The sequence below is a fragment of the Heptranchias perlo genome, chromosome 4 (assembly GCF_035084215.1).
Source record: "Heptranchias perlo isolate sHepPer1 chromosome 4, sHepPer1.hap1, whole genome shotgun sequence".
NCBI lineage: Eukaryota > Metazoa > Chordata > Chondrichthyes > Hexanchiformes > Hexanchidae > Heptranchias > Heptranchias perlo.
This window is the reverse complement of record NC_090328.1, coordinates 24,097,995-24,124,298: the sequence shown is the minus strand read 5'-3', so window position 1 is coordinate 24,124,298 and position 26,304 is coordinate 24,097,995. Positions and strand designations below refer to the sequence as shown.

The 26,304-nt window shown below is 41.7% G+C and overlaps 1 protein-coding gene across 3 annotated transcripts in view; it reads left to right on the top strand.

Annotated features, from left to right (window-relative positions):
- Window positions 1-24,589, top strand: part of pdlim3b (PDZ and LIM domain 3b) — a 77,849-nt gene extending 53,260 nt beyond the window's left edge. For 2 of the 3 annotated variants that reach the window (XM_067982607.1, XM_067982608.1), the window contains exons 4-7: window positions 7,646-7,833; window positions 17,913-18,046; window positions 18,484-18,604; window positions 23,986-24,589. In XM_067982607.1, coding sequence (XP_067838708.1) covers window positions 7,646-7,833; window positions 17,913-18,046; window positions 18,484-18,604; window positions 23,986-24,181 — 639 coding nt within the window. In that variant the 3' untranslated portion in view covers window positions 24,182-24,589. Of the gene's footprint in view, window positions 1-7,645; window positions 7,834-8,381; window positions 8,453-17,912; window positions 18,047-18,483; window positions 18,605-23,985 lie in introns of all 3 variants that reach the window. The other variant, XM_067982609.1, reaches the window with a different exon arrangement.
- The last annotated feature ends 1,715 nt before the right edge of the window (window positions 24,590-26,304 follow it).

The following is a 26,304-nucleotide window of genomic DNA, read 5'->3' as shown; positions in this document are numbered from 1 at the left end:
TTGTATCATCTGCAAATTTTGATATGTTGCACTCGGTCCCCTCCTCCAAATCGTTAATATAGATTGTAAAGAGTTGGGGACCCAGCACCGACCCCTGTGGAACACCACTGGTTACTGGTTGCCAGTCCGAAATGAACCATTTATCCCAACTCTCTGCTTCCTGTTTGATAACCAATCCTCCACCCATGCCAGAATATTACCCCCAATCCCGTGATTTTTTATCTTAAGTAATAATCTTTTATGTGGCACCTTGTCGAATGCCTTCTGGAAGTCTAAATACACTACGTCCACTGGTTCCCCTTTATCCACCCTATACGTTATATCCTCGAAGAACTCAAGCAAATTTGTCAGACATGACTTCCCCTTCATAAAGCCATGCTGACTTTGTCCTATTAAATTATGCTTATCTAAATGTTCCGTTACTGTCTCCTTAATAATAGACTCCAAAATTTTACCCACCACAGATGTTAAGCTAACTGGCCTATAATTTCCAGCCTTCTGCCTACTACCCTTTTTAAATAACGGTGTTACATTAGCAGTTTTCCAATCTGCCGGGACCTCTCCTGAGTCCAGGGAATTTTGGAAAACTATCACCAAAGCATCCACAATCCCTACTGCCACTTCCCTCAAGACCCTAGGATGGAAGCCATCAGGTCCAGGGGATTTATCCGCCTTGAGTCCCATTAGGACTCAAGAGATTATCTGATGCATTAAGCCCACAATCCATACGGAGTAAATCCTTCCCCATCATGGACTGTACCCCATTCACTTAATCTCCTGAGGGAATTTCTGCTTATCAGAGAATCTGGGAATTGAGGTTCAACTTAAAGAGGGAGAGTAAATCAAAAGCAAAATACTGCAGATGCTGGAAATCTGAAATAAAAACAGAAAATGCTGGAAATACTCAGTAAGTCAGGCAGCATCTGTGGAGAAAGAAACAGTTAACGTTTCAGGTCGATGACCCTTCGTCAGAACTGGAAGAAGTTGAAGATTAAACAGTTTTTAAGCAAGTACAGAGCAAGGGAAAGTGGGGGTGAAGAGGGGGAGGTGAGGAAATAACCAAAGGGAAGGTCTCTAATAGGATAGAGGGCAGGAGTGATTATATGACAAAAGGGACGATAGTGCAAGGCAAGGAGGGTGGTAATGGGACAAGTAAAGAAACAAAAGATGGGTTTAGAGGAGCTGTAAATGGCATCAGAACCATTATCAGCACCTGCTGTCCAAAAAAATGGGAGCAGTGGTTATGATCTGAAGTTATTGAAATCAATGTTGAGTCCAGAAGGTTGTAAAATGCCTAATCGAAAGATGAGGTGCTGTTCCTCGAAGTTCCGTTAAGCTTCATTGGAACAGTGTAAGAGGCTGAGGACAGAGAGGTCAGAGTGGGAGTGGGATGGGGAATTAAAATGGCAAGCGACCAGCAGGTCAGGGACATGTTTGCGGACTGAGCAGAGGTGTTCAGCAAAGCGATCACCTAATCTGCATTTGGTCTCCGCAACGTAGAGGAGACCGCACTGTGAGCAGCGAATATAGTGTGTTGAATTGAAAGAAGTACAAGTAAATCGTTGTTTCACCTGGAAGGAGTGTTTGGGGCCCTGGACAGTGGGAAGGGAGGAGGTGAAAGGGCAGGTGTTGCATCTCCTGCGCTTGCACGGGAAGGTGTCGTGGGAAGGAGAGTGGGTGTTAGGGGTGATGCAAGAGTGGACCAGGTTGTCAAGGAGGGAGTGGTCCTTTCGGAATGTTGAAAGGGAAGGGGAGGGGAAGATGAATTTGGTGGTCCCTCAGGAGATTAAGTGAATGGGGTACAGTCCATGATGGGGTAGGATTTATTCCGTATAGATGGAGGTGGCGGAAATGGCAGAGGATGATATGTTGAATGCGGAGGCTGGTGGGGTGGAAGGTGAGGACAAGGGGGACCCTATCATGGTTCTGGGAGGGAGGGGAAGTGGTGAGGGCAGAAGTGCGGGAAATGCGATGGACACGGCCGAGGGCCCTGTCAACTGCAGTGGAGAGGAATCCTCAGTTGAGGAAAAAGGAAGACATATCGGAAGCACTGGTGTGAAAGGTGGCATCATCAGATGAGATGCGACGGAGACAGAGAAACTAGGAGAAGGTAATAGAATGCTTACAGGAAGAGGGGTGGGAGGAAGTGTAATCAAGGTAGCTGTGGGAGTCGGTGGGCTTATAATAGATATTGGTTGACAGCTTATCCTCAGAAATGGAGACAGAGAAGTCGAGCAAGAGAAGGGAAGAGTTGGAGATGGACCATGAGAAGGTGAGGGAAGGGTGGAAATTGGAAGTAAAATTGATGAAATTTTCCAGTTCGGGGCGAGAGCAGGAAATGGCACCAATACAGTCATCAATGTACTGGAAAAAGAGGTGAGGGAGGGGACCTGAGTAGGACTGGAACAAGGAATGTTCCACATACCCAAAAAAAAGGCTGGCATAGCTAGGACCTATATGGATTCCCATAGTAACACCTTTTATTTGAAGGAAGTGAGTGGAGTCAAAGGAGAAGTTGTTCAATGTAAGAATAAGTTCAGCCAGGCAGAAGAGGATGGTGTTGGATGGGGACTGGTTGGGCCTCCGTTCAAGGAAGAAGCAGAGGACCCACAGGCCATCCTGGTGGGGGATGGAGGTGTAGAGGGACCGGATGTCCGTGGTGAAAAGTTGATGGTTAGGGCTGGGGAACTGGAAACTGTTAAAATGGCAGAGGGTGTCAGAAGAGTCGCAGATGTAGGTTGGAAGATACTGGACAAGGGGAGAAAAAATAGAGTCGAGATAGGAAGAAATAAGTTCCGTGGGGCAAGAACAGGCTGAAATGATGGGTCTCCCGGGGCAGTCCTGTTTGTGGATCTTGGGAAGATGGTAGAAGCGGGCTGTACAGGGTTGGGGATCTATGAGTTTGGAGACCGTGGGGGGAAGATCTCAGAGGAGATGAGGTCAGTGACAGTCTGGGAATCTATGGCTTAATGATAGGGGATGGGGTCATGGTCCAGGGGGAGGTAGGAGGTGGTGTCGGAGAGTGGCATTCAACCTCTGCAAGGTAGAGATCAGTTCGCCACACAACAACAGTGCCACCCTTGTCAGCAGGTTTAATGACAATGTCAGAGTTGGGCCTGAGAGGACGGAGTGCTGCAAGTTCAAAGGGAGGTAGGTTAGAGTGAGTGAGGGGAGTGGAAAAATTGAGATGGCCGATGCTTGGGAAGGAGGTGGAAGCGGGCTGTGCGGAATTGGGGGACTATAACGTTGGAGGCCGTGGGGAGAAGATCTCCAGAGGAGATGAGGTCAATGACGGTCTGAGAAACTATGACTTGATGTTCGATGGTGGGGGAGATTAAGACTACAACTAGAGCATTGGTATGAAGCAATTTTAGTTCACACCAACGCTAAAATTGTAGTGTGAATTTGGAGTCAGGATCTGATCTGCCTCCAGAGTGAAGTGAAGTGTAGTGAAACTCTTTCATCTAGGGAATCTCACTCAGCTTTACGATGAGTCAAGTCAAGCTCTGACTTCAGATTTTCACTACAACTTTCTAGTATCAGCGTGAAACAAACCTGCTTTACCCTGATGCTAAGGTTTTACTGTAAATTATCCTAAATGACACACAAAATTAGATTTGTGGAAAATCAATGTAAATTTATCTATCTGAATAGTAGCAGCTGCTAAGACAATTAAGAATCTGGGTAGGCCAGTAGGCTAACATACTACCCCTTCTCCTCTTGGACAAGGGTTCACATCTGATAGGATCTGTCTCTGATGGCTATAAAGCCCTAATATAAAATTAATTTGGATATTTACAAACCAGTTCCTAATGGATACACGCCCACAGCACAAACTGTTCACAAATTGGCACTAAACTTCCATTCACTCTGAGGCCATAAAGAAGGTAGATGCGGGAATAGAATTTTTTACACTGGCACAGTAGGGATTGTGTCTTCTGAACCTAGAGTTAAATTGCATAGTTTGGGCAGAGTAGAGGCGGTTTACACTGCAACAGGCCTGACTTTTGCTAGTTTCAACCCATGTGGCCTAGTTCACCTCTCACAGTTTCCGTACCAGACCTGGGAGCACTTAATGCTCATATTGAACAACAAAAGTTGAAAATAAAGTTCCATTCTACAATAATGACATCCCTCACCTTGACAAGTGCAAAAAGAAAAAAAACTAAAATGGCAGCGAACAGTGTCATCACCCAGCTGAAACTGATTGCTTTCATGTCCTTTGGATTTTAATGGAAAACCAGCTCTTTTATTAGCTAATTCACTTGGGCTTTACATTGTAGACTTTCCAGACTATGCCTGTCACACTTCAAATGTCCCAATGTATAATATTAAGGAGATTCTATTTCTGATAAAATTCACTGGGAATGGAGCCTTGTTTACTGTAATGGGCTAGTGTCTTGAAATAAAATGCTGAACTATATAGCCAAAACAGTAGAGTACAATTTGCGGGAAATCACACTCAAACTGAACAGTGCTCTGGTCAGAACACACCTTGAGTACTGTATCCAGTTCTGGTCACCAAGGCATAAGGGAGACATTCAAGTGTTGGAGGCAGTTCAGAGAAGACCCAGGAGACTGATTCCACATGACAGAGAAACTTTGGCTTTTCAACCTCGAAAGAAGGGCACTGAGAGTTGACAATACAGATGTATGCTGTGATGGGGAGACTGAAGGGTCTTTATGGATGAAGAGCTAAATTGAATGGTCTTCCTCATCTGTACCTATCCAATAATCCAAATCTAATCCAAACTCGTTACTGACGGTGAACATTGCTCAGTTGGGACTGGCTTATACAAAGGACATAGTAGCTATTGTTAATGAGTAAGGGCGCTAAATTGGGCCATGTCGCATCTGTTGTTATGGCACTATGCAACCTCTCGAAAATCCAAGATGCGTCTTGGCTGCGCATGCACATTTCCAGCATGACGTGCACCGGACGCCATCTTGGTATAGGAGTTAGCGCATGCGCAAATACTGAACGCTGGCAGCATGTAAAGTAAGGAGAAAATGGATACAATCAGTGTGCAACTGATTTAAAGTGATAGACACCATTTTGGCACTTAACGCTCAACTCAACGCACAGTCTTAACCACAACCATCTGAACGTGTCTTAGAGTGCCTGGAGGAACCCCACCAGAGCTATTTAAAGGGACCATGCAGGATTTACAGGTTAGTGGCTGGATTATTGCTTCTGGCTGCCGATATATTTGTAACTGTTTTTGGAGGTTTCCTAGACTTGAATACTAGGACTAGGGGACATAGCCTAACATTTAAAGCCAGGACAAGCAGGAGTGAAGTTAGGAAATGTTTCTACACGCAAATGGTGGGAGAAGGTCGGAACGCTCTTCTGCAAATAGCAGTTGATGCTAGCTCACTTGTGAAGTCTAAATCTGAGATTGATAGATTTCTGTGAACCAAGTGTATTAAGGGATATGGGGCTAAGGCACGTATATGGAGTTAGGTCACAGGTCCAGCATGATCTCATTGAATGGCAGAACAGGCTTGAGGGGCTAAATGCTACTGCCACTTGCTGCCTCCTGATATGGGCCACCTTCTTCTGCAAGAAAGTGGGACGTGTGTCTGGGTGATGTGCCTGTCGTGGTTGAATAGCTTCCAGTGTGTGTGGCCTGTGAGTTGTGGGTGGGCGGCTAGCAACAGTGGTAATGTGTAAGGGTGAAAGAAAGCATCTGATTGGAAGAGTTGAGTACTGATGGAAAGAGTTTGTTGGTATGTGGGTGATGAGGGGTGTAGTCTGTGGAGTAGTGGGAGATGCTACTTGACAGTTGACCTCACTCACCTGGACCACTCGTGTCAAAGCATTGAACTTCTTCCTGCACTGCATCCATGTTCATGGTGCTATGCTCCTGGCATTGACTTCGTCCCCCTCTGCCTCCCACTGCCTTTTGGGCATATGTCTGGAGGGCCTCTTGCCACCATGCAGATATAGGATGCCCCTCCTTCTGTCCACCTCTTGCACCAAGGTGCATCAGCAGAGAACCTGGGTGCATGCTCTCTCGCAGGCCTGGTACCAACTCAGATCGGCAGATTGGTGAGGTCTGGCATGCAGATTGGAGGATGTGGGATTGTGTAGTGCACAACCTTTATTTAATGTTTTAACATAACTCATCAGTTTGTAAACATAGGAATGGGACCTACATCTGTGTTTTACTTGTGCGATGTCTGATCTACGTTCAGACTCCGTGCAGACAGCAGACCGTTATTTTTTAGCAAATAACAGGTCCTGCCTACCTTTAATAGAGTTTAGAGACATCTTCCCTTTAAGAGATTGGGGCTCCCCCTGCTGGTGGAAAGTGCGAATTGCATTGAATCGACGTGCAAGGCCAGGATTTCAACGCAGATTGACGGTGAGTACTGAGACCGGACAAAGTTCTCATCCTGCCTGCGCAGGGGCCATTGGGCGCTGGTTAATAGCAGATCATGCTACCTACGCCCAATAATAGGCGCTATCGATTTTTCCACCAAGATCTTTCTTCCATCTATTGACCCTCCCCCCCACCATTGCAAAATATGAGGGGTAATTTCAACCCCCAAGAACGGGTGAGTTGGGGGTGGGTGGGAGATTAAAATAACGGCTTTTTGGAGCGGAACCGCATCCCAGCACCAACTCACTCACTTTTGGCTTGAACCCAGGCAGGTTTGTCTGTGTGTGCACAGCAGACAGCAGGAAGACCCGCCCCCACTTAAAGCCAGTGGGCTGATACTTAAAAGGACAATGTACCTCAATGAGGTACTTAATATTTTATGTATTGGAAAATTAAAATGAATTTAACTTACCTGTTCGAGTTACCAATTCACATCAGGTGAAAGCAGGTGGGAAGGGCTGAATCCATGAGGTGAGTGCCTTTAGTTCACTGCTTGTGGGCCCAGAGGAGCAGGAGTGTTCCATCCAGGCCCAACAAGCTCGCCTGGCCGACAAGAACCCCGCAATCGGCCGCCCCCCCCCATCCAACGGTGGACCCTCACTCCCCCCCCCAATAGTGGACCTCCACCTACCTCCAACTTCACCGGCCTTCACCCAACCTCCAGCAACCTCCGATCTCCAAGTCCCAGCCCTCCAATCTTCTCCCCGGCTCATTCAATCTCCTCCCCAACCCATCCGATCTCCTCCCTCCCTCCATCCCTCAGATCCCTGGCTGTGGCTTGCTCCCGCGGGCCTTCCTGCCCAACAGCCATCCAGCCAGGCGCAAAACCCAGAAGTAAAATTTATTGCGATTGCGACCCACCAACTTACCTTCCAGGTTTCGCACACGAAAATTTTCCCCCCAGCTACCTTCCTGGCTCGAAGTCAAAATTCTGCCCCTGATATCACTGGCAGGGTTTACCCTATATTGAATTAGTTTTATTTTTTTGTTTTCCCATAACAATGATTGATCAAATTTAGCATATGTAAGTTACTCTTAACATAAGCTATTTGTCTTTATATCTTAAGTTAGCTGATTATAGTTTGGATACAGATAACATCATTTGAAAATAGAACATTGTTGGGGGGGGGGGATAGAAGGAAAGTTAGTTGCAGTCATGAAGTGATCTTTAGCAACCAGATGCATGGTGTGGCTGCTGGTGCTTATTAGCTTCAGCATGAATTGTAGCCTTGTGTATTTTTGTGCCTTTTTATATGCAGGAAGTCAAATCTATTGGAGATTCCCATAACAGAAAGGCCCAGCCATTTCTTGCTGCAGGAAACATTGATGACAAAAGACAGGTAGTGAGCTCCAGCTATAATTCTCCAATTGGCCTGTACTCTTCTGGCAACATACAAGATGCCCTTCAGGGACAGCTGCGTGGCCTGATTATTGATCCACAGGAGATGTAAGTATGGGGTTTAGATTCTGCCGAGTCTCTCCGCCTTAGACTGATCAATTTACAGTCTTTGTCTTTGTTCTGTCCAGCTCTTGCTACTTGTACCCACTGTATATAATGAATATTTTGTCCTCTCCAATAACCATGTGTTTTGTGGAAGAAATAATTTTAGAAAAATAAAGCGATTTTATATATATGATGACAGGGGTGTAACAAATTAAAGGATAAAATTAAACTACCTTCAATTTTATGAGCGACAAAATCAAGGAACCAGTCCTGATTTAAAAGCTTTTTTCAGATGGGGCCCAAGTACTATCTCATTGACATGGGAAACATTTACATTATTGTAGATACAGGTGGGTTTGATTTTGAAATGACATAAAATGAGTAAAGGTCCTAGTGATGTTATGATAACATTTATTTAATCACAAGGTCACAGAATGTTATGGAAACCTCATAATCTCTTTATTCAGATGCTAATCATGATTTTTCTAGTCCTTACTGAGCAAGGTTTCATCTCAGATATCTGTGTTATTTTTAACCATTTTTCCTTACAGGAACTAGGCTACTTTGAACACAAGTTCAATACCAGACCCAAACCCTTCTCAGTAGTTTCCACCTTGAGCAGGTTTTATGCTTTATCTTTGATAGACTGCATGTATTTCTGTCTTGATTTTTGTTTCTTACAAAAGAGGACCAAGGGAAGTGCACATTGTACAAATAGAAAAATTTTCCTTTCAAAATAAACCTGTTTAATTAATGCAGTTCAACAAACTTGTAAAAAAATTGAGTTGCAAATTCTGAAATTTACTGTATTGAGCTATCATACATACCAGGGTGCTTTTTCCAGTGAAACACAAATGGTTTTAGTATAATTTTAATGTCATTTATTTATTTATTTGTCTGTTACTTTTGGGTGCTGCACGTTTCTACAAAGTTTTGTAGCATTCTCTTGCACAATTTTCAGGCAAAGTTCAAATCTTGATTCTTAAAGCATTATAGATTTTCAAAGGAAAAAGTACTTTAATCCCTTGATCCTCTCACATTAAAAATAAAGTGCAACACTTGAATCATCTGTTACACATCCTCATATGTTTGAGTACATTGTGTTAGTTTACTGTTGTTTATCAGCTCTATGACAGCATGTTGTACCAAAGCTTGGCTAATGCCTGATCCCTCGATATTGCATGTCAAGCAGTTTACATTGTTATCCAACATCCCACCTAAAGATAATGTAACAAGAACAAAAGACCCAGAGCCTTGGAAATCTGAAATATAATCAGAAAATGCTGGAAATACACAGCGGGTTGATTGGCATCTAAAAGAGAAAGCTGGGTTAAGATTTCGGTACCGATATCATCTGAAATGTTAAACTGCCTTGTTCTTTCTGAGGCTGATCTATCTGCTATGCATTTACAGCAGTTTTTATTTTAAAAGTAGGATTAACTTTAACTCACTATGTAATATAATCAGACAACGACTATATAAATGTAAATAATAACTAATGAACCTCTTAATTTGGAGTAACACACTAATATTATTTTAAATATCATTTTGGTAACTAAGCCATTTATTTTCATACGATGTAAATAATGCTTGACATTAATGCAATTGTAGCAACAACCCATTTGTAGTCTACTTATGTGTAAACATTCTTGCACAAGAAATAAACCCTTATTCTGCGGAACATCCTAATCAAAACCGTTGCTGGATCCTGTAGGATCTTCAAGATCTTTAACCTGTTGGACCTATGTAAGGAATCTTACAACACCAGGTTATAGTCCAACAGTTTTATTTGAAAATCACAAGCTTTTGGAGGCTTTCAAAAGCTTGTGATTTTCAAATAAAACTGTTGGACTATAACCTGGTGTTGTAAGATTCCTTACATTTGTCCACCCCAGTCCATCACCGGCATCTCCACATCACTGCTGGACCTAGTAAGGATAAGGTGAAAATTCTACAGGATATGTGCCATTGGCTGTATTTGGACATCACATTATTTCATTGATGATAATGCAAGATTTTAACCTATTATTTCTCTCACCTCAAAACTTATCAAAGAAAAGTACAAATATGTTGTTTATATAAAGTTTTAAAATTGAATTCTTGGTCATGATATCTACTGTCAAGGGATAAGAAGCATCCCTTTCTGTACACCATAAAACTATTAATTACAAGTATATTCATAAATCTCACAGTACTATTGCAGTACATTCATAAACCTCCTGTACTAAACTGTACATTCATAAACTTGCTACCTGTTACCTAATTAAACAATGCATTAATAATCCTGGTGTACTAATACAGTACATGACTAAACTATATACTGTTCTATTACCACACATTCATAAGCCTATTGCATTAATTCAGTACATTCATAAACCTACTACTACAACGACTTTTATTCATATAGTACCTTTAACATAGAAAAATGCCTAAGGGACTTCACTGATGCATAATCAAATAAAAATGGACACCAAAACAAAGGAGGAAATATTAGGAGAAGTGACCAAAATTTTGGTCAAAGAAGTGAGTTTTAAAGTTGGGCCTTAAAGAAGGAGAGGCAGAGGGGTTTAGGGAGGGAATTTCAGAGCATGAGACCTAGTTGGCTGAAGGCACGACTGCCAATGGTGGGGTGAAGGGAGGGGGGTTGCAGAAAAGGCCAGAGTCAGAGGAACGGAGAATTCGGAAGGCGATTCTATGGCTGGAGCAGGTTACAGAGAATGGGAGAGGCAAGGCCATAAAGTGATTTAGACACGAGAATGACAATTTTAAATTGGAAGTGTTGGGAAACCAGGAGCCAATGTAGCTCAGCAAGGATGGGGTGATGGGTGAGCAAGAATGTACTAATTACATAGTAATTGCTGAAACCTGCTACTGTACTATTGCAGGGAAATCATAAACATGCTACAGTATTAATTATGCAGCACATTCAAAAACCTGCTATTACTTTAATACAGTATTCATAAACCTACTGTACAAATTATGCAGCACATTCGTACACCTACTCCAGTAATTATACAGTGCATTTATAAACCTGCTACTGTACCAATACATTCATAAATCTATTGCATTAGTAAGTACATAAAACTACTGTACCAATTATACAGTATACCTAGAAACCTACCTAATACTGTATATTCATAAACATGCTACTGTATTAATTATATAGTACATTCATTAACCTGCTAGTGTATTAATTATACAGTACATTCATTAACCTGCTACTGTACTAATTATACAGTATATTCATTAACCTACTGTACTAATTATACAGTAGATTAACTCTTTACTGCATTAATTATACAGTATATTCATCAACCTTTTACTGTATTAATTGTGCAGTACATTCATTAATCTGCTACTGTATAATTATGCAGTACATTCATTAACCTGCTACTGTACTAATTATACAGTACATTCATTAACCTTTTACTGTATTAATTATGTAGTATATTCCTAAACCTGCTATTGTACTAATTATTCAGTATACTCATTAATCTGCTACTGTTTTAATTATATAGTGCATTCATTAAGTGCTACTGTACTCATACAGTACATTCAGAAAACTTTTTGTATTAATATTATTTAAACAGTGACAGTGACTTAAAATGTCTTGGTAGTAACACTTTGAAAGCATTTCTCTTTGCAAACTATCACAATGTATAGGAATTCAACAAAAGTGTAAACTTTCTTATAAATTGAATCAGTATATTTTACCCACTAATAGGGTAAATAGTGATTGCAAAAGCCATTACTACAGAAACCCTGAAAATAAATGTACATTTTTATATAACACGGATATCTTATGCAATTAGGAAGTAAAATCCCTGCATGTAGGACAGCAACATGCTTGGCACTGAATCCTTAAGCTACTGCACTGTAATGCAGTTTGTAAGAAAAATGGAGAATTACATTGCATATAACCCTATCTTAAACTCTGAAGAAATATTCATTTGACTCTAATAATATTTGAACATATAACACTGTTTTGGGACATTTTAACTATTCTGAAAATGTAGCAGTTTTGTTGCAACGGTAGACAACAGCACAATCTAACAAAAGCCTGAGCTTTAAAGCTGCAGTATCTCATTGCCATTAATCCAAATTTATCAACTTCATAAACTAAAAGTCTTCATCTACCAGGGCTAGTTTAGAACTGGCTTTGCCAGCTGAGGTATTATTTGGGTTGCCTTTACCAGGTGCATTTCATTGAAGCAATTGTTTTGTTTTGTTAAGGATTTTCATACAAGTTTATCAATTATTAAAGAAAAGGGATACTGCAACATAAAGTTTCCATGATATCAAAGTATGCACCTTAACCAGATCTTTGTAATTTTGTAGTTTAATACTTGATATGGAAAGAATTCATAGAGAGGTTCATTGTCACCTATACAAAGCAATCACACATGTAAGTGTGTTCACTTAAGGATGAGCTGTATGGCACATTATTTTGCCATACTTTTAGCAATCTGCTTCAAGATGGAGGTGCAGTTTTGAATTTACTTCTAGGAAAGGGGGGTGTAGGACAATTCTGTTCAGTTTTTTGTGCTACCCAAAAATATTCAAAGTAGCATTGCTGCTAAACAATTTTATTTCCTCCTTTCCTACTGCAATCCAAATGGTAAGGTAGATCTTTAGAGATAGACCTCTATGGAAGGAAGAAATATCCATATTTATGCAGTAACGAAGAGATTTGTTTTCCTAATTGTATGTGCTTCGACTTTGTGCTGCTACAATCAAAGATGGTTGTGTAGAGCAGGCATTCCACCATCATACTGTTAACTGTACTCCAGTGAAATATTATTTCCCATGACAGGACTGTTGTTCTAGGGGTCCTGAATGTCAGCAGGGAGTTCTTTTCCAAATAAAATATTTGCAATTGGAGAAAGAGCAGGAATGACGGATTGCCCTGTTCCTCGATATCCTTCCCTGGCAGTATGGAATTTCAGCCGTCATGTGAAAGTGCAACTAGATTATATAAATTTTTCTTTATATAGTCATCTAATGCTGCACAATAATGTTTCATACCAGCAAATAACATTTGCACTATGGCACACTGGATTGTGATTAGTGATAATGTCGATAGTGATGGAGTTCATTCCCTATAAATTCTCATTCACCGGTTAAGGTTTGCAGCTCGCTGAAGTTCACAAGTTTTCTAAACAATCAACTATATCTATTCCGAAGGGTCGGACTTGAACTGAGGGAAATTGCAGTGTCACCTGATACAGGAAAATGCAAGGTTGCCTGTTATGGTAGGGACCATTGTTCTGAAGTTGGGAACTGGGTTGTGTTATTGGAACATCATAGGTAGAGGAAATCCAGCCTAAGTATTAACCTGCTGCACATCTGAGTTAAGAGTGTTTAGTGATATACATGGATTTCCGTAACAAAAATCAGTCTCACCTTAAGGATTTGTTTATCTCAAAGCATCGTAACGGAAGATGAGTGTTAGAAATAATTACCCAGGCATTTCTGACGCATCATCTGCTTAATAAAATGTTCTCGCTTTACATTCTTTGTTGCCTGTGGTTTACAATTAATATTTCTGTTGCTGTTTTTGTGGCCATGCAATATGTTTTGTAATTTGATTCATATATGTGGTCATCAGTAGGTAGTTCACCATCCGTTACAGGTGAGAGGAACAAGTACAGCACTTCTTCTGTGGCTGGTACCATTGGCCCGTGAGAATTGACAGCCTCAGCAAAATTTTGTCCTCAATAGAACAGTCAAGGTGAAGCTTCCAAGTCAAGATTAGCCATGCTCAGTTTAACTCCCCCATGTAATTGTATTCTGACGGCAATATTATCAAAATATTGGAATGCCAGGTTTCCACTGCTGTTGCTTCACCCTTGCGCATAAGGTAATTGAAGTTAAAGCATGAAATGTATGATTTGTGGGAGTATGTATTAATGATCCCCGTGCAAGAAATCTCCCACAACTGGAAAACAAGATGGTTGATTTATGTAGTTAGCATACCCTGCACCAAAAGTTCTTACAAGCAATCTATTTGGCTAACATATAAAAGCCACTCACTTCACATAAACAACTCTTTTGCATACCAGTCCTTTGACTCTTTACTCCTTCTCACTACCACACAGATCACTCATCCAGGCTCAGCTACCTAGGGGTAAATTTTAACCTCCAAGAAAGGGTGGGTTGGGGGCAGGTGGGAGGTTAAAATAACAGCTTTTTAGAGCAGGACTGCATGCTAACTCCAACTGGCCCACTTCTGGGTTTAACCCAGGCAGGTTTGTCTGCATGTGGACAGCAGACACCAGGAAGTCCCCACCACTTAAAGCCGGCAGGCCGATACTTAAAAGGGCAATGTACCTCATTGAGATACTTGAGGTACTTAATATTTTGTGTATTGGAAAATTAAAATGAATTTAACCTTACTTCTTCGGGTTTCCCATCGCTTCCAATTCACGTCAGGTGAAATCAGGCGGGAAGGGCTGGATCCATGAGGTGAGTGCCTTTATTGCACTGCTTGTGGACCCAGAGGAGCAGGGGTGCTTCATCCAGGCCCAACAAGTTTGTCTGGCCGACAGGATCCCCGCGATCGGCCGATCCCCTCCCCACCGATGATGGATCCCCACGGATGGTGGACCCCCCCTCCCCCCCATGGTGGACCCCACCTACCTCCTACTCTTCGCCTGACCTCCAGCGACCTCCAATCTCCTCCCCAGCCCCCTGATCTTCTTCCTGGCCTCCCCATCTCTTCCATGGCCTCTCAATCTTTTCAGCCACCCACCCAATCTCCCTGGCCCCCAAATCTCCTCCTCGACCCCCCCGATCTTCTTCCTGGCTCCCAATCTTCTTCCCGGCCCAACCGATATTCTTCCCGACACCCCCCCGATCTTATTCCTGGCCCCGATCTTCTTCCCGGCCCCCCGATCTACTTTCCAGCCCCCACCCCCGATCTTCTTCCTGGCCCCCCAATCTTCTTCCCGGTCCCCCGATCTTCTCCCTGGCCCCCAGTTCTTCTCCTCAGCCCCCCTATCTTCTTCCTGGCCCCCCGATCTTCTTCCCAACACCCCAAATTCCTTCCCGGCCCATGATCCCTCCCTCCCTCTCTCCCTCTGATCCCCAGCTGCGGCATGCTGCCACAGGCCTTCCTGCCCGATAGCCAGCCAGACTGTCAATCAGGCTGGCTGCTGGGCACGAAACCCGGAAGTAAAATTGATTGGCCTCATTAAGGTTGTGATCGCAGATCGCGACCCACCCACTTAGCTTCCAGGTTTCACACCCAGAGTTCCCCCCCCCCCCCCCACTCTCTTCCTGGCTCGAAGTTAAAATTTACCCCCTGGTCGCTTGCAGTAGTAAATTCTCAAGATTAAAATCCTCATTCCCCTCAGTACTTTACACTTTCATGTCTCCAATTCTGTACTTCCACCTTGGTCTTACAGGCCTTCCAGTGAAATATGGCAAATTTCAAAATTGGACTGAAATCCAAACACTTCAGAGTCAAGCACTAGATACTGATTTGGAAAACTAAACACTCTCACCCTATATTTAAATGTTCGTACTCTTGTGCAACTCAGCAATGAGGTAACGATGAGCCTGTATAAAACCTAAATAAGATCTCAGTTGGAGTGCTGTGCACGGTATTGGGCTCCACGCTAAAGGAAGGATATTGAGGCTCGAGATGGTACAGTGTAGGTTGGCTAGGATGCTGCCTGGTATGAGGAAATACAAATAGGAAGAAAGTAGTAGTGAACGGTTGTTTTTCAAGACTGGAGGGAAGGATACAGTAGTGTCCCCAAGGGTCGGTATTAGGACCACTTCTCTTTTTGATGCATATTAATGACCAGGACTTGGGTATAGAGGGTATAATTTCAAAGTTTGCAGATGACACAAAACTTGGAATTGTAGTAAAAAGTGAGGAGGATAGCAACACACGTCAGAAGGACATAGAGAGACTGGTGAAATGGGCAGACAAATAGCAGATGAAATTTAACACAGTGAAGTGTGAAGTGATTCATTCTGGTAGGAAGACTGAGGAGAGGCAATACAAACAAAATGGTACAATTTTAAAGGGGGTGCAGGAACAGACAGACCTGGGGGTGTACGTACACAAATCTTTGAAGGTGGCAGAAGTTGAGAAGGCTGTTATAAAAGGCAAATGGGATCCGTGGCTTTATAAATAGAGGCATAGAGTACAAAAGCTATGCTATTATGCTAAACCTTTCTAAAATACTGGTTAGGCACCAGCTGGAGTATTGTGGCCAATTCTGGGCACCATATTTTAGGAAGGATGTCAAGGCTTTGGAGAGGGTGCAGAGGAAATTTATTAGAATGGTACCAGTGACAAGGACTTCAGTTACGTGGAGAGATCGGAGAAGCTGGGGTTGTTCACCTTAGAGCAGAAAAGGTCAAGGGGCAATTTGATAGAGGGGTTCAAAATCATGAAGGGTTTTGATAGGGTCAGTAGCCAGAGGACACAGATTTAAGGCAATTGGCAAAAGAACCAGAGGCAACGTGAGGAAAAACAAATTTACGCAGCGAGCTGTTATGATCTGGAATGCACTGCCTGAAACAATGGTGGAAGCAGATTCAATAATAACTTTCAAAAGCTATTTGGATAAATACTTGAAGGGGAAAAATTTGCAGGGCTATGAGGAAAGAGTAGGGGAATGGGAGTAATTGGATAGCTCTTCCAAAGAGCCAGCACAGGCATGATGGGCTGAATGGCCTCCTTCTGTGCTGTATCATTCTATGATTGATTATTGGGGACTTTAATTATCCTAAGAGAAGGCTGTTAAAAAGGCAAATGGGATCCATGGCTTTATAAATAGTCACGGATCCCACAATAAGGTAATACGGCAAATGTTTTTAATCAAAATGTGGAGAGCTTCTCAAAATGCATCGAGGACTGTTCTTGAGTCAGTTCTATGTCCAACATGAAAGAATGCAGTGCTAGATCTGGTTCTGAATAATGAAGCAGGACAAGTAAGTGACGTGAAGGTAAAAAAACATCTGGGAAATAGTCACCGTAACCTATTTCGGTCACATTAAAAATATATTTTTAAGAAGTGGAGCCAGAGATAAAGTTTTTGGACTGCAAACTAGCACATTTCAGTGAGATGAAGAGGACCTAGCCCAGATTAATTGACTGAAAAATAATTGCCAATCATGTAATGGGTAATCATTGGGAGATTTTTAAATCTGAGATGGATAAAGTACAGATTAAACACAGATTAAGTACAAGAGAAAAGTATATGGATTCCATGAATAGAGAGGTTGGAGCAAAAATTATTTGTTAAAAAAGTACATAATAAATATAGGGAACATAATACAGAAGAAAATTCTGAGAAATAAATAAAAGTATAGATCATGAAGTATCAAAGAATAGAAGTATAAAAGTATAGAAGGGAAGCAAAAAGATTAGCAATGCTGAGGGAGGATTATGTTCAGTATTTGACTTTTTTTTGCATTAAATTTCATCTGCTATTATTACTCTTACAAAGAGCCGGCACAGGCTCGATGGGCCGAATGGCCTCCTTCTATGCTGTAACGATTCTATGATTCTATTATTCTGCCCACTTAAATACTTTGTCCCACTCATTCGGCAATTTCTGCGCTGCCTTCTGGGATTCTTCTGCTCCTCCTAGGGAGTGAAATTGGTCTTCGGCAAAAGCACAAAATGGGCGGTAGCGAATCGGCAGCCCAGTTAGCACGCCGCCCGATATTCTTCGAGCGGGGTGTAGAACAGGCCGCTAATTCACCATCACCTGTTTTGCGCTATTGGCAAAGGTCAATTTCATCACCCCCCTCCCATTCCCCCTAATTTGGTAACATCTGCAAATGTTACCAATTTGCATTGACTTTCTGCATGCAACTCCTTTTGTTCTGCCAACAAGTTTCTTACACTGCAGAAAGTTCCATGGTATCCAGTGGTTTACAGTAGTCACATAAATTGCCAAAATAGTATGAAATGGAAATAGTAGAAAATAGAGATTTAGAAACTGCCAAAATATTATTAGAGTCTGTAAATATTATCTCTGTTGTTTTGAGATTTTTAGTTACTGTACACAGGTTATTTAAAATTCTACCTGCTCACTGTAACTTACATGTTCATGCAGAACTGAACCAGCACCAGGAGTTCAACACTCGGAGGTATACAAGATGCTACATGATGAGCAGGAGGAAAGTAATGAGCCAAGACAATCTGGGTCCTTCCGAGCAATCCAGGACTACTTGGAGACAGAGGAAGGTGGTGAGCAGCGCTAGCTCCTTGTCTTTATTAGTGTGAAGCATGGTGACCTGGTTGGACTCAGAAGATTTAATTATCAAATATCATTGAAGCATCTCTTACGTGTTTAATCACACGCCTGGGGATCTGTCCCATTTATGGTATTCATTTGTTGTGACATCAATGTGTGAAGGGATACTCGGGCTCAAGAGGTGAGTCACTGTGCAATGCATATAGAGTGGAAGGATATAATTTCTACTTGGGTATGGTGGCACTAGAAGGAATTGTGGAAATAACTCACATGATAAATCACAGATATATTACCACCTGTATTTTTATTCAGATGAAAAGCTCCACATGATGGCTGATCATATTAGCTCAATGTACTGCAGTAAAATTTGTTCAAAAGTGACTCTTTCAAATTTGGAATCATTTTTAACCGTTATCTAATTTTGTGCAAGATGACAAATCTAATCGTCCCATGGGCACCAGAAGTGTGAGGGCTCCAGTGACAAAAGTCGGTGCTTCAGCAGGAAGTGTTCAAAAGCTGCCACTGTGCGACAAGTGTGGAAATGGAATAGTGTGAGTATTTTTACAAAGCAAGAAGGTTTACTGTAATATCAACTAGATAAATCCTGCTTAAAAGCAGGCTTTAAGCTTTCCTACCTCTTAGTTACTATTTCTGATTAATGTACAAGTTGAAAATTCACTGTATTACCTTGAGCCATAACGTAGAAATTGTAGTACAGGAAGGGGCCATTCAGCCCACCTTCCTGCCTGCCCTGAATTTAAGCCCCTCTCAGGTACTAATTTTATAAAGTCCCTTCTTCTTGCTCTCTCTCTTCAAACTAATCCCATTTTCTCGCTTTTCCAACAAAACCACTCTGGGAAACTGGGTAGTGTGGTGGATGAGAACACTGTCCTTTCCCCTCTGAGGCCTGCACTTCAATGCAACCCGGACTGATGGGATGAAAGTCTCTTCTGTTTGCTGACAGCAAGACTCCCACATGAATTGAGTTTGCCAGCCTCGTGATTTGGATGTTGGCTTACATGTCTGGAGAAAAGCTCAGTTAAATGCCAACAGGTGCCAGCCACATCACAATCATGGTTCTCACTGTTATGTGAGGAAAGCTACAGGTGTCATACAGCCCACAGGGAGACAAATCTTTCAGTTCTCTAAATTTGATTATTATAAAATGGACATGTAATAGAGCAAGCTATAAAATATTGTGCATTGAATAAAACTTTTAATTTTAATACAACCACTCTTTCCAGACTAACGCCCACCTTTCTAACAAACTTAATTCCTCATTGTTTAGCACACGAATATGGGGGAATGCCTTCCTTTGCCCACTGTGTGTAACAAAATCATAAATCTACTTATAAAAGGTTTACATTTTTGTTACACGTTGTGCAAAGAGCAAATCTCCCCTCTGTGATTTGAGTTTTAAAAAGAAACATCTGCATCCTTTTTGTTCATGAATTCTATTCCAAAGCTGTCAATCACTAAATGATTCAGCAATGTCCAGGCTTTTTAGAAGGGATAGAAGTCATCACCAAATGTTGTTTAGTAAACTAATTTTGGGACAAAAATGAAACACGATGTTTTGGTTCTTCCTCTTCCTCCCCAGCAAAGATGGTAGCCTGGAAATTCTGGTCAATGTCAGGGTGGGGGGAGGGATCGGACATCACGGGGGTGGGGGGGGGGACGGACATTACTTAAACGCACCCCACTTTATGTCGTGGACTCATTTGAGGGGTGTACCGTGGGCATTTCTGGGTGATTCCTGGGCCATCTCTGAAATTCCGCCCAGCTTTGCCCCGCTAGGCCCAGTGAAACCTATGCCTGCTGAGAGGTCCTGCTAAGGGAATGTCAGAAGCAAGGAACTCAATCGAAAAGCAGGACCTCACGGGTGGTAATCTCAGGTTTACTACCTGAGCCACGTGCAAATTGGCAAATCAGAAAGGTGAATGCGTGGCTGAAAGAGTGGTGTGGGAAGGAGGGGTTCCTTATCAAGGGACACTGGCACCAACACTGGGATAGGTAGGAGCTGTACCGCTGTGACCACCTGAACCGGAATAGAACCAGAGTCTTAGAGGAAAAGGATGAATAGGGTGGTGGATAAAGCTTTAAACTAGCAAGATGGGGGGAGGGATCTGGTAGCAATAACAAAAGCTTAAAGATAAAAGAAACAGGAGATGAGTGTAAAGGTCAGAACGGGGTAAGGAATAAAGAAAACAAACCGTCAAGGAACAAATACAGTCATAAAATAGAAGCACAAAAGGACTGTTAAAAATAAAGTAAAAGGAGCAACTATTAAAGATGAATTAAACAGCCTGTACAGCAACGTACACAGCATCCAAAATAAAACAGGGGAGCTGGTGGTAATAATCCGAGGATTATTGCCTCCAGCGAGGAACCAGATACAGTAGGAATAACTGAAAAATGGCTACATAAAGAACAGGAATGGCAACTAAATATTGCAAATTATAACATAATCAGAAAGGTTCGGGAAGGAAGAAGTGGGGTGGAGTAGCTGTACTAATTAGACATAATATAATGGCAGTAGAAAAAAGAAACATAACTAACAGAAGGATAGAAACAGAATCCATACGGATTGAAATAAAAGATAAGAAGGGATCGATCACGCTAATAGGGATATACTACAGGCCACAAAATAGTGGAAAGGAGGTGGAGGAAGAAATATGTAAGCAAATATGTGAAATAAGTAAAGAACATAGAATAATAATCATGGGAGATTTTAACTATCCCTAAATAAACTGGCAAGAAGAGGTAAGAAAGGGGATACAGGGAATGGTGTTTTTACAATGTGTGCAGGACTTCTTTCTTACCCAGTATGTAAAAAGCCCGACGAGAGAGGAAGCACTGCTGGATCAAGTAATGGGAAATGAACCAAAACAGATAAGAGAAATAAAGGTAGAGGAATATCTAGGCAATAGTGATCACAACATAATATGGTTTAAGATAACGATTGAGAAGGACATAAGTAAGACAAAGACCAAACCAATAAATTGGAAAAAAAGCTGATTTTCAGGGGATGAGAATGAAACTAGGGAAAATAAACAGGAAAAATTTACTGATAAACAAAGAAATAGAACAGCTGTGGGAAACATTTAAAATGGTGATCAATAGAATCCAGGGGAAATATATCCTCTAAAAAGCAAGAACAAACTAGCCAGTAATGATATACCATGGATAAATAAAGAAATAAGTACAAAATTGAAACTAAAGAAAAAGACATATACTAAGTACACAGACAACAAAGAAGAGGATGACAAAAGGGAATATGAAGAGTTTAGGAAAGAATTTAAAAAGAAACAATTAAGAAAGCAAAGAGAAACTACGAAATTAAATTATCAAAGAACATAAAAAGAAATCGTAAAGTATTCTACAGACACATAAATAACAAAGAAAAATCAGGATAGGGATAGGGCCACTAAGGGATACGCACGATAAACTCACAGGTCATGACAGCAAAATGGCAGAAATATTAAATAATTAATTTGCCTCAGTATTTACCAGGCAGACTAATATGGTGGGCATGACATTAGAAGAAGAGATCAAAAAAGATATAAAGGCATTTAAGATAGAAAGGGGGGGAGATAATTGATAAACTAATCAAACTTAGAGAGGATAAAACCTTTGGTCCGGATGGATTGCATCCACGCATATTAAAAGAAGTTAGGGAAGAGATAGCAGAGGCACTATTACATATGTATAAAAATTCATTAGAAAAGGGAATAGTGCCAGAGGACTGGGGGACAGCTAATGTGATTCCCATATTTAAAAAGGGAGATAGAACAAATCCAGGGAACTATAGACCAATTAGCTTAACGTAGGAAAAATAATGGAATCCCTACTCAAAGATGTAATACAAAAACATCTCGAATCCAAAAATATAATAAAGAATAGTCAGCACAGATTTCAAAAGGGAAGGTCATGCTTAACCAACCTTATTGAATTCTTTGAAGAAGTAACAGAAAGGGTAGACAAGAGTGATGCAGTAGATGTAATATATTTGGATTTTCAAAAGGCCTTCGATAAGGTACCGCATAGTAGACTCATGACTAGGGTCAGAGCATGTGGAGTCGGGGGACAAGTTGCAGAATAGATAGCAAGCTGGCTACAAAACACAAAACAGAGACTAGGATTTAAAGGTGGCTACTCAGATTGGCAAAAGGTGGGAAGTGGTGTTCCATAAGGATCAGTGCTGGGCCCACTGTTGTTCACCATTTACATAAACGATTTGGACTCTGGAATTGGAAGTACAATTTCAAAATTTGCGGATGACACCAAATTGGGGGGTATAGTTAATACCGAGGAGGACTGTGACAAAATACAGGAAAACATTAATAAACTTGCAGAATGGGCGTGTAATTGGCAAATGAATTTCAATATAGATAAGTGTGAGGTATTACATTTTGGTAGGAAGAATAAGGGAGCCACACACTGCTTGGATAATAAGAGTCGAAATGGGGTAGAGGAGCAGAGGGATCTGGAGGTACAGATATACAAATCACTAAAAGTAGCGATGCAGGTTAACAAGGCCATAAAAAAGCAAACCAAACACTGGGGTTCATTTCTGGAGGGATAGAATTGAAAGGCAGAGAAGTTATGTTAAACTTGTATAGAACCTTGGTTAGACCACATTTGGAGTACTGTGAACTGTTCTGGTCTCCATATTATAAAAAGGATATAGAGGCACTGGAGAAGGTGCAAAAAAGATTTACTAAGATGATACCAGAACTGAGAGGTTATATCTATCAGGAAAGATTGAGCAGGCTGGGGCTCTTTTTTCTAGAAAAGTGAAGACTATGGGGGGAGGCCTGGTAGTTTAAAGATTATGATAGGGTAGACGTAGAGAAGATGTTTCCACTTGCGGGGGAGACCAGAACTAGGAGCCATAAATATAAGATAGTCACTAATAAATCCAATAGGGAATTCAAGAGAAACGTCTTTATCCAGAGAGTGGTCAGAATGTGGAACTCGCTACCACGAGGAATAGCTGAGGCAACTGGCATTTATGCATTTAAGGGGAAGCTAGATAAACACATGAGGGAGAAAGGAATAGAAGGATACGCTGATAGGGTTAGATGAAGTAGGGACGGAGGAGGCTCATATAGAGCATAAACACCGGCATGGACCTGTTGGGCCGAATGGCCTGTTTCTGTGCTGTATTTTCTATGTAATTCTATGTAAGATGTTTTTCCTTCTTTTAATCTTCGGCCTGATAAGGGCCTCAGATGCTACACTATTGGCATGACAGGGTACCGCTCTAATTCCTCATCGCGACAGATGCCTCTGTTGCACCACTACAGGCACTGACCCGCAGCCCCAATCATTTTAATGACCCTGTCCTTGGGAATTGGGACAGAGTCAACAACTGGCCAAAGAAGTGGGTAGAAGTGCCACCTCACCACACGCCTACCCTCCCCCTCAAAAGGGACCCACAGAAGATCTAAGCCTATTGCCTCTTTACAGTTAGAAATGTTACGTTTCAAATAAAATTTGAGTATGTATTTGAATATGTCTGGTCCTCAAAATCTTGTCCATCTTTTACATACTGTAATATTCATAAAAGAATAACAGTCTGTGCACGACTGCTCAAGTTCCAACTTTAATGACCTAGGCTTAGGACCATGAATTTTTGAGTAGCCAAATCCGCCTGCTGCCTGTTTCAGGCACATGTCATGGTTGACTAAAAGTCGCCTGATTCAATTTCACGTGAGGCGCACTTCCGGGGTAAATCGGGCATGGGAGATTGGGACAGGATTTTGGACCCCGATTCGCCTATTTCACACCCGAAAAACGGACACATCGATGTCCAATTTCTCCCCCCCGCCCCCCACCCCGCGTTACTTTCAGTTCCTAAGTCGTAAAATCATGTCCTCACTGAATACTTGCACCCTAACCTCATTTTTGTAAAATAATTCTTATACAGCGGTACGGTGGTCAAGGCCCGTGACAAGTATCGCCACCCAGAATGCTTTGTCTGCTCAGACTGTGACATGAACCTCAAGCAGAAGGGTTACTTTTTCATTGAAGGACAACTGTACTGTGAAGTCCACGCAAGAGCACGATCAAAACCACCAGAGGGATATGATGCGACGCCCGTTTATCCAAATATGAAGGCTTAAATTTCCTGCAGAGATTAAAAAGGAAATAACAGATTAGATCCATTACTCTCTGAAGCCTATCTTGTTGTCATTTTTCTGAATCTCACAAAATGAGCTTAATCCTTAAGTACAAATGATCTTCCACAGCAAGATCTATTTATAAAATGCAAGTTGTTCAATTAGTAGTGTTAGCAGATTTCTACCTTGTAGACCTTGCAAAAAAAACTACTGTACCCATTGGTATGTTGATGCAGCAAATTATATCAACAACTTAGTCTGTATAATCATATCTGTAAAAGCAGTAAAATCACTGCATTGTTAAAACATATTGTACAGCGAGTGCAAATGAAAGGAACTGAGCACCAGGCCAATAGGCTTCTGAAATGTATACATGGATATTAAACAGTTGCACTGGCAGACGTACATCAATTTTTAATGGCAATGTGGGTATTTTTTTAACAAAAAGCAGACATTATTAAAAAAATTGTATTGGAACACATCAATACATATGTTTATGGCATTGTGGACACTTTTATACAAAATAGACATTAACGGTTTACATCTGATTAGTTTGTTGGGTTCTAACCTTCACCCAGCAGATTTTTAAAAAATAGTTGCCAGATGTTAATATATTACTGTAGTAAATAATAAAAACTAATATCTTCATACATCAAAGGTGGCTGAAAACCACCCTGCAATAAAAGCACAGGTGTCACCTGCATGGAGGAAGGTCACCATTTGTGTCAATGACGTCATCTAACTCTCTTGTACCTAGCTGATATCAGGAGCAAGGCAAAGGTAAGTAGTGCATTCTTCAATTTGCAAACATTTCTTCTAGAGCCTGTCACCCCGGTACAAACCTAAACTGGGAACTGCCACACCCTCAGGGAGACACCATTTCAAGCATTGTACACAGCCACTAATCTTACGCACACATTCTTCCATATGGCTAAGCTGCGTGGCACACTTTTCTTGAAGGTGGAGGTGGCTAATCCTGAGGCAACCCTCTGTTATTAGCAGGTTTCTGAGTGGGGTCAGCAGCCATGGAGGCAGAGGACAACCTTGTTCTCCTCACAGCCACCCGCCGAATGTTTTCCTGCTTCAAATAATGCAGGCACCATGGTCTGCTGCACAATAAAAGCACCACGGCTGCTTCCTGGATTAAGTACACTAATGTGTAGAGAGGTGTTTTTGTGGTTAGATACTACCTGAACAATAATTGAATGCAAATCATTTCTGTCCATGAAGCACATGGTGTTGATATGAAGAGCCCCATTCCATCTGGTCCCATGTATGTTGCTTTCCACTTGAGGGAACCTTGCCGTCCAATGAAAATCCTCTGCTCTGTCCAGCTGATGCCTCCTTTCCACGAGAAAAACTCTAAAGATGTTGCCCATTACAAACACAGCATTTGTCATTTTCCTCATACACATGCGCATTTCAGACTGCCTGATGTGCCAATTATCTCCTGATGGCTTGAAAGGATCCAGTAGTGTGAAAACCTCATGCTGTGCTCACCTTCACTTGTACTGAAGGAGCCAACCTGATGCAGATGTTGTCTGTATACCTGCAGGAGATGGCATAGCCCTGTACCAGCCTGTCTTGGGAAATGGAGGCATCAAAGACAGGCCCCCTCTGACATCTCCACATATGCGTGAAAGGGTCTATCAACACTGGCTCCATGGTAGTGATGACTGTGTAAAAAGCACAGTTGCCTTTCTTGGTCCCTCACAGACTCTTCTTCCTCATCTCAATTTTGCAATTTATTCAAAACCTAAAAAGGAATACTCACGCTCAGTTCTTTGTATGGTATGATTTGAATGCCAGCAGTAACCAGAGGGAAATTGAGGAGAATTTTTTTTAAGCAGCAAGTTATAATGATCTGGAATGCATTGCGTGAAAGGTGGTGGAAGCAGATTCAATAGTAACTTCCAAAAGGGAATTGGATATATACTTGAAAAGGAAAAATTTGCAGGGCTAAAGGCCATTTGGCCCAACTGGTCTATGCTATTGTTTATACTCCACATGAGCCTCCTTCAAAGCTAATTACGTCTCCTCGCTCTGCCACATAGCTCACTATTCCTTTCTCCCTCATGTATGCATCAAGCCTCCCCTTAAATGCACCAATGTTATCTGCTTCAACC